General features: G+C 38.8%; 1 protein-coding gene across 2 annotated transcripts; it reads left to right on the top strand.

Annotated features, from left to right (window-relative positions):
• Positions 1–4: 4 nt before the first annotated feature.
• gk5 (glycerol kinase 5) lies at positions 5–12150 on the top strand. Of its 2 annotated transcripts, none has more exons than XM_042497694.1 (17): positions 5–84; positions 496–825; positions 950–1043; positions 3645–3720; positions 3881–3974; positions 4841–4972; positions 5175–5250; positions 5574–5635; positions 5730–5803; positions 7104–7164; positions 7951–8077; positions 8154–8258; positions 8417–8511; positions 8911–9014; positions 10246–10305; positions 10630–10763; positions 11482–12150. In XM_042497694.1, the coding sequence occupies exons 2-17, from the start codon at positions 700–702 to the stop codon at positions 11652–11654; spliced, it is 1593 nt and encodes a 530-aa protein (XP_042353628.1). In that variant the 5' UTR covers positions 5–84; positions 496–699; the 3' UTR covers positions 11655–12150. The 2 variants fall into 2 exon arrangements, with proteins under 2 accessions (XP_042353628.1, XP_042353629.1); XM_042497695.1 differs by having other exon boundaries at positions 38–118.
• Positions 12151–13503: the final 1353 nt, after the last annotated feature.

The raw sequence follows: 13503 nt of genomic DNA, 5'->3' as shown, positions 1-13503 counted from the left end.
TACGGGTGCCCAGTGGGATGTCACCTATATGCGATTCAGCGAAAAACAACTTTCGGACTCTCCCTATCACAGCCAGACGCCTCGGTATGTGGACTTCACTGATATGAGCACCTATTTCGTAAATATTGACTCGCAGTGAATAATTTATATTTGGCAGTTTTTTTAAACAACTGCTCAAATTTCTTTTTCTGACAGCTAGTTAGCTAAGTAGCCAGTTAGCTTAACTAGACCGGTTAGTTGGTCACCACCCACTTCAGCTCATGTCAGCTCCACCAGACTCAAGTGAACTATTTAGCGTATCAAACTCGCAGATAACAACATTTCGATAATGTTTTTTCTTCATATTGCAATGCGTTAACTATAATTACATGCGTAATTAACTTCTGTGATACACATTTCATCAGCGCTTTTGATGTGAAGTTGTTATCACTTCCTAGCTAACGGCTGTTTTAATGTAGCACTTGACAATAAATGGTCTGAAACTGGGATCAACAGGTTGAACTGGAACTGGATGTTCCTGTGAATTCATGGTTCAAAGGTTGAGTTACAGCCTCAAGACGGCATTTCACCCGGTGCAGATAAGGTACTATCAGGTCACTTCATCCATTCAGACTGTAAACAAGACGAGTATGAGCTGACTATGGGGGATGTGGGACTGATCTGAGGAGCAGTGGTAGTAGTGGGACAAACGAGTCTGCAATGGGGAGTCAGAGAAACGGCTTCAATAAGGAAAGCTTCATTTTGTCGGTGGACGTTGGGACGACATCGATCAGATGTCACGTCTATGACAAGGAGGCAACAATCCGAGGATCATGCACAACCAAGGTATTCATCTTACTCTTGCTTTCCTTTTTGGCTTCATATCTGTAAATCACACCAATAACAGAAGTTATTCTCTGTGTGCAACTTTATTACAAACTTACTTTGACTTTGTTAATACTTGCTCCAGGTTGTCCTCTTGTATCCAGAAGTAGGACATGTGGAAATGGACCCTGATGCACTATGGGAAGGGTTTATCACTGTGGTCAAGGGAGCTGTGCAAGGTACAGTTGCGTAATTTCCCGTTACTACATCTTAATACAGCTATACCAAGGAATTAGACAGGATGTGAATCATTCAATATAACAAGCACAGCCACTGACAAATGCATATCTGACAAAACATTTCTAACCCATTAACGTCCTTGTATTATATTTAGTATATTAAGTAAAAGCCCTATAGATATTTTTCTGTTCGAGATAGAAACATGACATTTTCTGTGTTAAGTGTCATACATGTCAAAATCAAAATTTTCAATTTGTGAAATTTATTTTGCCTTAATTGATAGACAAAGTTGAAAGTCAAAAAAAATCACAAAAATAACTAGCACTAATTTTATATGCTTAATATTATACATACACTGCAACAAATAACAAATTATTGAATTGAAGTATAAATTCAAGATGTTTTAAGTCCAATGGTATCAAGAACGTGATAGTCCTTATAGTTTTTGAGATACAAGGGATAGGGTTAGTCATTTTATCACTTTTCCTATAAACCCTGGTTGAAATAAAGGTTTACACGATAACATGTTCAAAAAAAAATCATGCACTCAGAATAAATTATAAAATAGATTTTCCAATGTGTTGTTAGGGAGAAATTATGAGAAATGTGGTTCTATGACCATGGATTCCCATGTACTCCAATGGGGTTTACTAACCCATAAGAATCATGGGGAACTACTGACCTTTGTTTAAAAAAAACATCCAAAAAATAGGTTAGTAGTATCAGATCTTAATAATTTTCACACTCACATTGTCCAGACTCTTATAATAAAGATTTAAAAACAAAAATTATAATTCACTGTGACATTGTGCACGGTATAGAGGCTTTTTATATTGTATTTTTATGGGGTTTTAAATTGGAATAAAATATCTCTTTAGACTCTCAATCTTCCACCCTACTTAATATCACTCACTCACTCACTCTCTCTCACTCTCTCACACACACACACACACACAAAATGAAAACCAAAGGTTGTTGTCAAACAACTTTGGCCTTTGAAATGCAGCTGCCGGTGCAGCATTAACTGTTAACATGTTAATCAGCTCACAAACAGAATCTTTTTTGAAAATTTGTTATATCCACAGTATCTTTAGTAGCACTATTCTGCACGGGCCTCTCAAAGACTGACTGAGGCCAACAGAGCTGGAACAAACCTGATATGTTTGCTGCATCTGCAGTGGCATTTCAAAGACCAAAGCGGTCTGTCAACAAGCGTCTGACTTTGGATTTTATTCTTTGTGTGTGTGTGTGTGTGAGAGAGAGAGAGAGAGAGAAAGTGATATTAAATAGGGGTGGAAGATTGAGAGTCTACGCAGATATTTTAATACATTATAAAATGCCTCTATACCATGCACAATGTCAACTTGGAGCAAGAAAAATCAATGAATTATAGTTTTTCTTTTTAAATGTGTATTATAAGAGTCTGGACAATGTGTGTATGAAAAATTATTAACATCTGATACTCCTAACCTATTGTTTTGGGAGTGTTTTAACTGAAAATCAGAAAACGAGAAACCCCTTGTGACCAGATGCTAAAAAAAAATATGCTAAAAAAAACGGGCGCTGTCGCTTCATACTTTGACCAATTTGAGAAATTCCAACTTATATGGTCTTAAGTCAGTTAGTACTTTAAATGCCATGAAGGAAATTTTGGACTTCCACTAAGGACATTAATGGGTTAATACTGCAATTCATGTGAAAATGATCTTTTAGTTTTTTTCTCAAAGAGAAAAGTGACAGTTTAAACAGACGTTGAGATGCCAGTTCTTTAGCCACATCTGTGGCCACTGTTCAGTTCAATCCAATAAGCAACACTGCAGTAAATAACAGCCTTCATAGGCACATCATGCTCGTATGTTATTACGATTCTGTCAAAAATGTGTTGATATTTGTCAGGGACGGTTTCAAGGCTTTATCCTGCGCTGTTGTTTTATTTGAAAATGTTATATTGACATTTGAAAGGCAGTTTTCTCCAAAATACATTAGAAATATTTGGCATCCTCGTACAGAAAAGATCATTTCATGCATGCAAATTTGAAAGGTTAGCTTGTGTAAGTGACTATATCTCCATTAAAGTCAGTGAAACTCTGTCCTTGTTTTGTTAAGAAAACTATTAAACCCCGAACACTGCATTGATTTATAATGGACATTTGTCTCTGTCTTCAAAGACCATACAATAATCCCTATTTTAGGACTGCAATTTAAGATTATCTTCATTATCGATCAATCTACAGATAATTTTTTTAATTCATTGATTATTTGTTTGATTTAAAACAGGCCATAAAATGATGGAAAATGTCAATCAGTGTTTCCCAAAGTCCAGGATGATATTAAGTTTAATGTCATAAAGGGGTAAGGAAATTAGAAAATAATAACATTTAAGAAGCTAGATCAGAGTATTTGATTTTTTTTTAAAAATCAAAAATTGCTCAAACAGATTAAAAGATTATCAAATTATTTGACAGTTAATTTAATTGTTTAGAAACAAATAAATTGTTGCAGCTCCATCCTACATGGGAGTCCCTGTTTCAGCAATCTATTCCTGTTTCTTACCATTACCATTTTAATGTGTGTGCATGTGCTGCCGGCTCATTATATAGATGCAGGGGTACAAATGCGTCAGATAGATGCTCTGGGCATCTCCACTCAACGAAGCACCTTCACAACATGGAACAGGTAAAATTATTATCAAATTATTTCCAGAAAGAGACCATGTGACTTGTTGGAAAACTTAAAGAGAACTGCTGTAGCAAAGCTGTTTAACTGGCCCTCATATACTGATTATCCATTGTGGCTCCATCCTGTTTTTTTACTCCCTCTTTTTTACCTTTGACAGGAAAACTGGAGTTCCTTTTCATAACTTTATCAGCTGGCAGGATCAGAGGTCTGCAGATCTGGTGAAGTCCTGGAACAGATCATGTACAATGAAAGTGAGTCTATAACTGGATTTCTGCCCATCGTACATGTCTAATACATTTGGTGGTTTAACTGTAAATTTGGTAGTTTTAAACATGAACCCCACTTTTTCACGTTTTTGTGTCTAAGTGACGAATGGGAACAATAGTTTTTGACACTGGTCCAGTATTGAGGGAGAGAACTGCAGCAGTGGCACAGGCTGCAATGTAACCACTTAGGCCATGTTTGTACCATCAATTTACATCAACTAAAACTGCTTGTTTTCACTACTGAAAAGCTCAGATTGTTATTGTAAGTTTCTGACAACATTGTTGATCCCTACAGAGATAGATCCTTTCTTTTTAACCAAAAACAACACTGAAATCATCATTTCCAAAATGATTGTTTATTTAAATGGAGTTTGGTGGATTTGGCGATGGCAATTTTGGGACTGTTCTGGTAAAAAAATAATCTTACTTCTCAGTTAAAAAGATCTATCTCTGTAGGGATCAGTTTAAGGGAATAATATGTCAAAAACCTGAAATAATAATCTGAGCCTTTCAATGGCAAAAGCAAGCACAACAGTGGAGGTAAACTGATGATCCACAAATGCCCTGAGTGGTATCACTGTTCAGCTGCTACCGTCTGCAGCACTTTCGGACTGCACTGGACCAGTTTCAAATATTGCTGCCTCCATTAGTCACATAGACATAAAAACATGGGGGAAATATGGTGGAAAAATACCAAACGTACCCTTAAATAGACGAAAGATGAAATACTTGAACTTCTAAATAACTTGGTAAAAAAAACTAATTGTTAGACAGTGAACAACTGAGGCATCAGTGCTGAATATCATGCCATTTCATACACTATGTCTGTGGTTGTTTTTTGACAACTTCAGGCAATCCATGGCATGATGAAGTTGCTCTACTTCCTGACCAGGCAGAAGCGGTCACTTGCAGCAAGTCTTATTGTCTTCTCCACTCAACATGTCACCTTCCGCCTCGTTTGGGTCATGACACACTACAAGCAGGTGTGTGTGCGTGTGTATAGACAGACTATTAAGCTTAAACTCCAACCTAGAGCAGGCCTCCCAGGCTGTGACTACATTTACAAAGAGATAGCTCAAAGCATACCATTGCAGCCAAGTGGGATAGGCTGTATTAAATCATCAACACAACCTCCACTTGCTTGCCTCCTTTTTTTTGCTTTATCACCTTTCCTCATTCCTTCAGGTTCATCAAGCAGTAGCTGAAGGTGACTGCTGCTTCGGAACAATAGACACCTGGCTCCTGTTCAAACTCACAAAAGGTGTGTGTGGTATTTGTGATGTAAAGCTCAAATGATTACCATATCTCTCTCTGTATCTTTTGAGAACATTACATCAATATGCAACTTGTCCAGCGGACTGTATTTTGCGCTGTCTGACTGTCTAACAGGAAACATCTGGACTCAGAATGGTCTTTGTGTTTCCAATCCTGTTGCATCACTGATTGGCTGAAATGTTTTAGTTAACTTTTGTGGGAGAGGAGGAGGTGGGAGAATGACTGGGAGCACATACAAGTGTTTTGTTTTGTTTTTGTTTTTTTACATTCTTGTGATTCCTATTATTTGTGTCATTGAACTTGTTTTAGGGCAGGTCCACGCCACAGACTACTCTAATGCCAGTTCAACAGGGATTTTCGACTCCTATCAGGTATGCGGTGTGTTGTGTTTATTTACTGTTTATATCTGTGTTTTGCTCTCTGTGTTGTTTTTTTCTTATCACTGTAAGGTGCCTTTTTTCACAGATGTGCTGGAGCGGGTTTCTCTGCTCTCTTGTCTCTCTGCCTCTGTCTATTTTCCCCAAAGTAGAAAATACAGGGTGAGTCAACCATTTCCTTTGAATTCTATCTAACACTTGAATCATGTGTTAACCAGTGACAGTCTTTTAAAGAACCCCCCCCCCCTTATGGTTATTTATATAACAATTACTCATACCCTGTTACACTGAATTTGGGAAGTTAATATTTTTTCTTGGATGCCTCAGCAAAGAAACCAAAGAGGGCAACCTTTCTTGATGAAATGGTGTCCTTGTTTAGTAAAACCTAATCAAAACAGCAGTTTACAAACTCTTAGATAACTTGTACAGTAAAATCATAGTCTTATTTATTTAGTTGTACTCTCAGTATTTCCCAAACATCAATTTTTGCTAAAAAAAAAAAAAAAAAAAAAAGTAATATTTTAACTTTCACATAAACAGCGCAGGTGCACTACTCATCTGTGCACATTTATGCATGAGTGTTTTCAGTATCAAAGTTTATTAAAAAAAAATGCATTTGTTTGGGAATTCCTGAGCGTACAACTGGATATATGAGAGTTAGATTATACTGCATCAGATGTGTGAGAGTTTATAAATGGATGTTTTGATGTACATTTTCTGTTGTTGAATAAGGACATCTATGACTTATATTCTTGAAGAATTTTCTTGTTTCTTCAATTTTTGATTCCTTGTTCGCCATGAAGGCATGCAGGAAAACAAAAGTTTTCTTCACAAATTCAATGCAGCATTGGGTGAATAATTGATGGTCAAATTATCATTTCAGGAGTGAAGTATACTTTTAATATTAAAGCATTACATACTTCCTCAGGCCTCTTAAACTAAATGATTCCTCAGCTGAGCTGTTCACAACAATACATATTGCTCTGTATTTAGGGGTCACAAGCACAAAAAAGATAGGAGCCATCTCATAGGAGAATAAAAACTCATATTTCAATCACATATGAAACATCAGTCTGAAGAGTTGCTTTTAAAGCTGCTTTGAAATTGTCGGACTACAGAGAGGTAGCGAACAGCTGCCAGACTATAAGCAGCACATATCCAAAAAGAAGCCTCAAAATCACAAACACAATGCCAAAAAAAACACAAACACAGCGAGGTGAAACGCCAAACGAGAGCATATCTGGGGTTGGCTTTGCTGGCGAGCATTTCAAATAGTTGCTGACAATCCTGCATAGTGTTAACATGTGAAAATCTATACATTTGCTGAATATTAACTCTCATGAAGACATTCAGTAACTCTGTATTAGATATGTTATTTGTGATCATTGCAATTATATAGCCTTTGTGGATAAAGAGTGTGAGATGATGCATTCTCACTGATTTCTCCCCCATGATGCACCAGTCATGACTTTGGCTCCACAGACCCGTCAATCTTTGGAGTGTCCATTCCCATCATGTCAGTGGTAAGTTGTCAAGCTCTGTGGCATCACAGACTCTCTTATTTGTGCATTTATTATTAAAAACACTGATTGCAACCTTTATGCCACTGTGTCCACATTGATGTCACCATGAGTCACGTTATGTTAGACGAAGGAAAGCAAGCAAGATTATGTAGCTAGTCATCAGAAAGGAATGTGTGTCAGGAGGATAAGTAGCAGAAAGTAGAGCTCTGGGGGCCAGATGCATCAACAATGTGTACGCACAAAAACAAGTGTACTTCTTTTCCCGCACATAAAGTGGTATTTAAAAATAAGGAATGTGCGGGGAGAATGTGTCCACCTCAGGTGTACGTTAGACCAGGTGCTTCAGCTGATAGCTGTGGGTGATATGATAATTAGCTAGATAACAGTGTTTTTAGACTGTTTTAACAATTTTACTGATTGTGTTTTCATTTTTGCAGTCTGCACTGCGTTCTGTAAAATGTCAATCAAAGGCACATTTTAGGCACGGGCGGTATCGCAGTACTCCAGTATACCAGATTATTTACAAATCCTAACGGTGTGATTTTAAATGCTGTATTTCCATATTTAAAAGCACATACTTAACTCACTTCATGAAGCCATGAAGCCACAGCGTTGTCAACAACGTAGTCCACAAATACAACAGAGGTCAAGCAGCCTGACCTCGTGGCCTCTGTCAGGCCTGCTACTGATCTGACCATGACTAAGCGTCTTCTGTGACCTTTACTGACCAAGACTGAGGGTTTCATGATGACCAAAATCCCCTCACGCTCTGTCCCTCTGCCATAGATGGCAGATCAGCAGGCAGCTATGTTTGGAGAGTGCTGCTTTGACGTGGGTGATGTCAAGATCACCATGGGAACTGGTACCTTCATGGACATCAACACCGGGAGCCAACCGCATACGTCTGTAGCGGGTAAGGCAAAATGCGCATGCATTAAGATTATTCCATCCAGATGTGTCCATACAAGCCCGAATTTTCTTCTCTTTAGGTCTGTATCCTCTGGTGGGCTGGAAGATTGGCTCAGAGGTGGTGTACCTGGCCGAGGGTAACGCAGCGGACACGGGCACTGCCATCAAATGGGCACAGGAGCTAGGTGAGCAATGAGTAGCAGAAATTAGCTCTGATGGTTACTCCTTTTTATGTGTGAAGTATTCCTTTGGTAAGGTCATCTTCTCTACGTTGAATGTCGACTGACGGATTCATAGGGTGTTTTAGAAACCAGTGCGTGTGTTTGTGTGTGTGTTGTTGCAGAGCTCTTCTCTGATGTCCAGGAGACCAGCGCCATGGCTTACAGTGTCAGTGACTCAGACGGAGTGTGTTTTGTTCCTTCCTTCAGTGGCTTGCAGGTAGATGTGTACTATGTGCATGTCAGTGTATCTGTGTCAAAGAAAAATCTCTTTACTTTTATATACACAACCGCATTCATCCAAAGATAAACAATACCCGTATTTACTCTAGCACATTTCATTTTTAACCAATACAGGCATGGATTTACTTTTTATTTTCTCTGTGTAACATGGTTCTGTGTCTCTTTTTTTTCTCTGCCCTCCATTGTGAACTGGCCTTTGTAAGTTTGTCCTGAGTGTTAATCGTATGTTTTTTTGCATGTGATTACAAAGTAGAGCGTTTTCTAATGGATGTAAAACAGCATAGCTGCACTTTTGCTGTCCAGAGGCTGTTTTTTTTGTGCCAGGTTTGTTTTTCACTTGTAGACATTTGACACACGTGTATTTATTTATCCAAAGGCTCCTCTGAATGATCCCAAAGCCTGCGCCTCCCTCATGGGCCTCAAACCTTCTACAACTAAAAGTCATCTGGTCCGTGCCATTCTGGAGTCTGTCGCCTTCAGGTGAGTCATTTACAGTGGTTGTTCTGTTCGACTTTCTTCACCATTCATTCCCATTCTTTTTACTGAAGCAACAACCTTAGGGGACGGAAAATGAAGCCAAGCTGTGCCAGTTCCTCAGATGGCCTCTTGAGTCTGGCACTAAGAGCGAGTCAGTCCTCATAGACCCCCGAGTTAGAATGCTTAACTTCAAATCAGAAATGAACATGTCTACAGCCTATTCAAAAAACGTTTTTGGTCTGTCCATGACAACTGTGCTGGGGTGAATTTTTATAAGTCAGCCTTGTTTTTTAGGCTTGAAGTCTGATGAAAATTAGGGGCATAGATGCTTTCAATGGCATGTGGGTGCCATTCATTGGCAAGTTGCTACCACAACAACTGTGTTGGTTAGGTAATATAATAATGAAGTGACCCCAGTTTTACAGAGTAAGGGCCTAGCTACACCAAATCTATCTATCTACACTTGGATTAAACTTACAGAGGGACTTAAAACTGTCTGAGCTGATCACTATGGGGGAATTTAATGCACTTTTAAAAGGTTGAGAAAATAGCACTATTGGTCAATGTGACTGCTGCTCCAATTATCACTGAAATTTTAATGATTGCACTTTTCACATTTTAACTGGAGATTGTGCTCGCTTTTTGTATTGTGTGATAGTTGTATTTGTCAGTCTGTATTTATTATTGTAACCTTGTTTTGGCCAGGTCACTCTTGGAAAATAGATTTTAAATCAAATGCCAATTAGCATGTTGAATCAGCATGAAAAAAGCCAAAGGAGCCAACAATGCAGGACACACAGCCACAATTAGGGTCTTAAGCTGTAGCTGCTGCAATTTCAGTGTGTTTTCATGAAAATTAACTAACATTTCGATCACCTAAAGCATTATTCAGCATTTACTTGGACTAAAACACCCTCTTAGGAGTAAAATGTTCAGTTTTTCCAATCACCACATTTTGTTTTTTATGATTTTAAGTCTGTTTTTTTACAAGCATTCCCATCATCACAGTTAACCAAAGACTACACTGCACTGTGCTAACCTAACTAGCAGCCTCCACCCTCTCCACAAAACATTTCTGGCTCCAAAAATCCAAGAAGGCGGCAGTCAAAAAGCTAAACTCAAGGCTTCAGAACAGGATTCTACAAACCCAATGAGTGACGTCGAGGTGACTACGTCCATTGTTTTTATATAGTCTATGATTCTAACTGAATGTCACTTGTCTTATTCTTTGCAGAAACAAGCAGCTCTATGAGACGATGCTGAAAGAAACTGACATTCCCATCACAAAGATCAGGTGCAGTTTTCCTCATCCACTACAGAGTGTCTCATTGTATGTTAGTTTGCTGCACACATGAAAAAGAGTCAACGTAAGCATCTAGCCCTCGTAGTCGTCCCCCATACCTTTGATATCCCAGCTTACAGTGCAGTATCTGATTAGTAGAATTTTGGATTTCAGCCAGCTCACTGGGCGTAACAGAGTGGACTCTTGTGTACCCTGCTTCCACTAATGCAGTTCAGCTCTTATTGGCAATGCATTATGGCTCTATATCTCTCTGACACTGTTACAGTAAAGTGAGTTGCAGTGTAATTGAGTGTACTATCTTTCTTTCCGTTTCAGGGTGGATGGCGGTGTTTCCGCCAACAACTTCGTCATGCAACTGACTGCAGACCTGTTTGGCAGAAAGGTCTCCAGACCCCAGCAGTGCGAAATGTCGTGTTTAGGGGCGGCTTTTGTCGCAGGACTTGGAGTGGGTACGAAGACGCTCACACACGATGTGCACATTACGCTATATGCTTTACAAATGTGCAACATTTGCATTTTTGTAGTTCATTTAGGTTATTTCAGCCAGCCGTGTGAAGCTGTGATGCTGCTCGGCACAAAGAAGAGAAGCAGCTCTGTCAGGCAGTTAGAGACAGATGCTTCAATGTTACTCTCACTTTTCTTTGTTTTTCTCTAAAAATATCATAACACTTGGTCCTGATATTGAGTTACATTTGAAAAGTCATGATCAAAAGTCCTATTTTTATTCCTGGCACTGACAGAAGAAGCACACTGAAATGCTGTTCTTTGTTATGTAACCTGTTTTCCATTGAATTATTCACATTATGTAATTAGATTGTTATACATTAGTCAGTGTTTAATCAAATCAAGCGCAGAAGATTAATTTGTTCTTGTTGTTTTATAACAGGCCAGAAGCAGGTGGTGCTGATGACTGAATGTTAATGTGAATCATGTGTTTGAGACTCATTGGTTCTTAGTGGACCAGGAGCCAATAGTGATGGGTGATGTGTAAAAAAAAAAAAATCTGCACCACTTTCAGCCATTGATTAACAGTGTGTTTGCGGACATTTGTATCACTCAAAGTGCCACATTCAGGATTTATAGGCCCTCTTATGTTATACACAGGTCATTTGTAAGAATCAATCAATGTTTATGTTGCTTACCCTCTGTCCTCCACTGTCACCGCAGGCTTCTGGAGAACCAAGGAGGAGCTAAAGAAGCTGCAGCGCACCGACGAGGCCTTCTTGCCCAAAGGAGTACCGCAGGGCAATGCATGCAGCCCGAGTCGGGATTACATCCCTGTCGTCCAGAGCTGGGAGAGAGCACTCCGGCGCTCCATGAATTGGTACAAGCCGGATTGACACCGAATGCGCACACAGGGGGATCCAGGGTCTGTCCAAATGGGAAGATTAAGACATGAGTTTTAAGTCCCATATAAAAAGAAATAGTTCTTTGTACAAAATATCTGTTATTAAGACATAACAACCATCAGCTGTGTCTCTAAACTAGTGTAAGGGTTAATTTTAAGTGATGCAAAAACTTTGGTGATGGATTAGATGTAATTTCTGTATTTTTCAACCTGGACCCTATTGTCTCACATTTTTGTGTCTAAGTATCTAATAGATAATTCTTTTTTAAGTTGGTTCAGTGTTGAGTCAAACAGGCTGCAGCGTAACCAACCATCCACTAAGTGTTTGTTTTTGCCACTGACAGACTCAGATTATTATTCTAGGTGTCTGACAACATTATAGGAAGGATCCCTACAAAGATAGACAAGAGCAAAATCCTTTTTGTTTTTTTTTTTAATCCAGCCCTGAAATCACCATCGCCAAACCCACCAGTCTCCATTTAAAAAAACAGTAATTTCAGCATATATAGAGTCTGGTGGGTTTGAAAATAGCAATTTTGGGGCTGTTTTTGATTAAATAAAATGGATCTTACTCTGAGACAACATAATGTAAAGGATCCCTGAAGAGACAGACCTTTATTGGTTGGACACTTAATAATAACTTCAGCCTGTTAGTGGCAAAAATAAGCACTTTCAGTGGAAATGAACTGACGATGCAGACATGTCCAATGTGATTACAGCCTGTTTTGTGGCTTCGGGCTGCAGTGCTCTCGCTCAGTACTGGGTAACTTTAAAGGACCGTTGTTCGTATTAGTCATTAGATAAAAAAGTGAGAAAATAAAGGCCAGGTTCAAATATACAGCTGGTACTAGGTATTTTTAGGGGAAAAAGCAGCATTTTAAGTATACGGAAAAAGGAAACACTGCTGGGGGTCACATTCTCTGACGTAATGGTACAGCATTAACTGACTATGGTTAAGAGTAGGATTGTGGCAAAGGTCCATGACAGGTCTGATTCAGGCCATTGTGCCATCAGCCTCCTTCAGCCTTGAGGTGCCGTTCACATACAGAAGTTACTGCACCTTTTACTTGATTTCTTCACACCATAGAAACCTTGTGCTTTATTCATTCAGCATCTCAAGCCTCTGGTGCCTCTTCATGTTACAGTTTTTTCCAGGTGGATAATATTTGTACTTCTTCCCACACGGGGGCGCTAATGACTGGCTTTGCAGCTTTTTAATGTATGAACCGCTATAGCAAGCACATGTCACAAAATAATGGGGTTTGAACTCACTGATACCAGATTCACACATGATCCTCTGTGAGGAAAACGAACAGCACTTAACCCTTCTGTTATTGAGGCCTTGAGATTTAAAGAGCTCTAGATAGTAAAAAGAATTTCAAGATGTTTTAAAATCATGTCAGCCACTGAACAAACTACAGTTTAGTATTTAGCTTTTTGACCAATTTTTTTTTTCTTCACGTGACAGTATTTTTTTGTCATTTCAAATAAAATCTACATTTTATAAGGATAAATTCCATCTGCACGCTTTACACATTACTTAAACCTAAATTCTATTTTTAAATAAAATGATGTTAAATGTGACTGGAACAAAAAGTGAATTACAGATGCTTTGCTCTGTGTCACAGAATCCTACTGAATTTTAGTATTTTAGCTCCTAGTTGTAAGAAATGCTTCTAATGCAACTTAAATCTCCATTGTTTATAAATTAGAAAGAAATGATTGTTAGAGTTGACTGCGGCCCTGTTTACACTTGGTATTAACATGCGTTAATGGATCACAAGCAGACAGCTCACCAAATGTGTCCTCAGTGCATCTTGAGATCCGATTGTTCAGCACTC

This window comes from Plectropomus leopardus, chromosome 12 (genome assembly GCF_008729295.1).
Source record: "Plectropomus leopardus isolate mb chromosome 12, YSFRI_Pleo_2.0, whole genome shotgun sequence".
In the NCBI taxonomy this organism is placed as follows: Eukaryota; Metazoa; Chordata; class Actinopteri; order Perciformes; family Serranidae; genus Plectropomus; species Plectropomus leopardus.
The sequence above is the reverse complement of the archived record's forward strand: the minus strand, read 5'-3'. Positions and strand labels throughout refer to the sequence as shown.

Coding starts and splice junctions, on each gene's coding strand:
- gk5 (XM_042497694.1), top strand. CDS start 700: ATGGGGAGTCAGAGAAACGGCTTCAATAAGGAAAGCTTCATTTTGTCG. Junction 3,721..3,880: donor ACCTTCACAACATGGAACAG/GTAAAATTATTA, acceptor TACCTTTGACAG/GAAAACTGGAGTTCCTTTTC. Junction 8,259..8,416: donor CAAATGGGCACAGGAGCTAG/GTGAGCAATGAG, acceptor GTGTTGTTGCAG/AGCTCTTCTCTGATGTCCAG.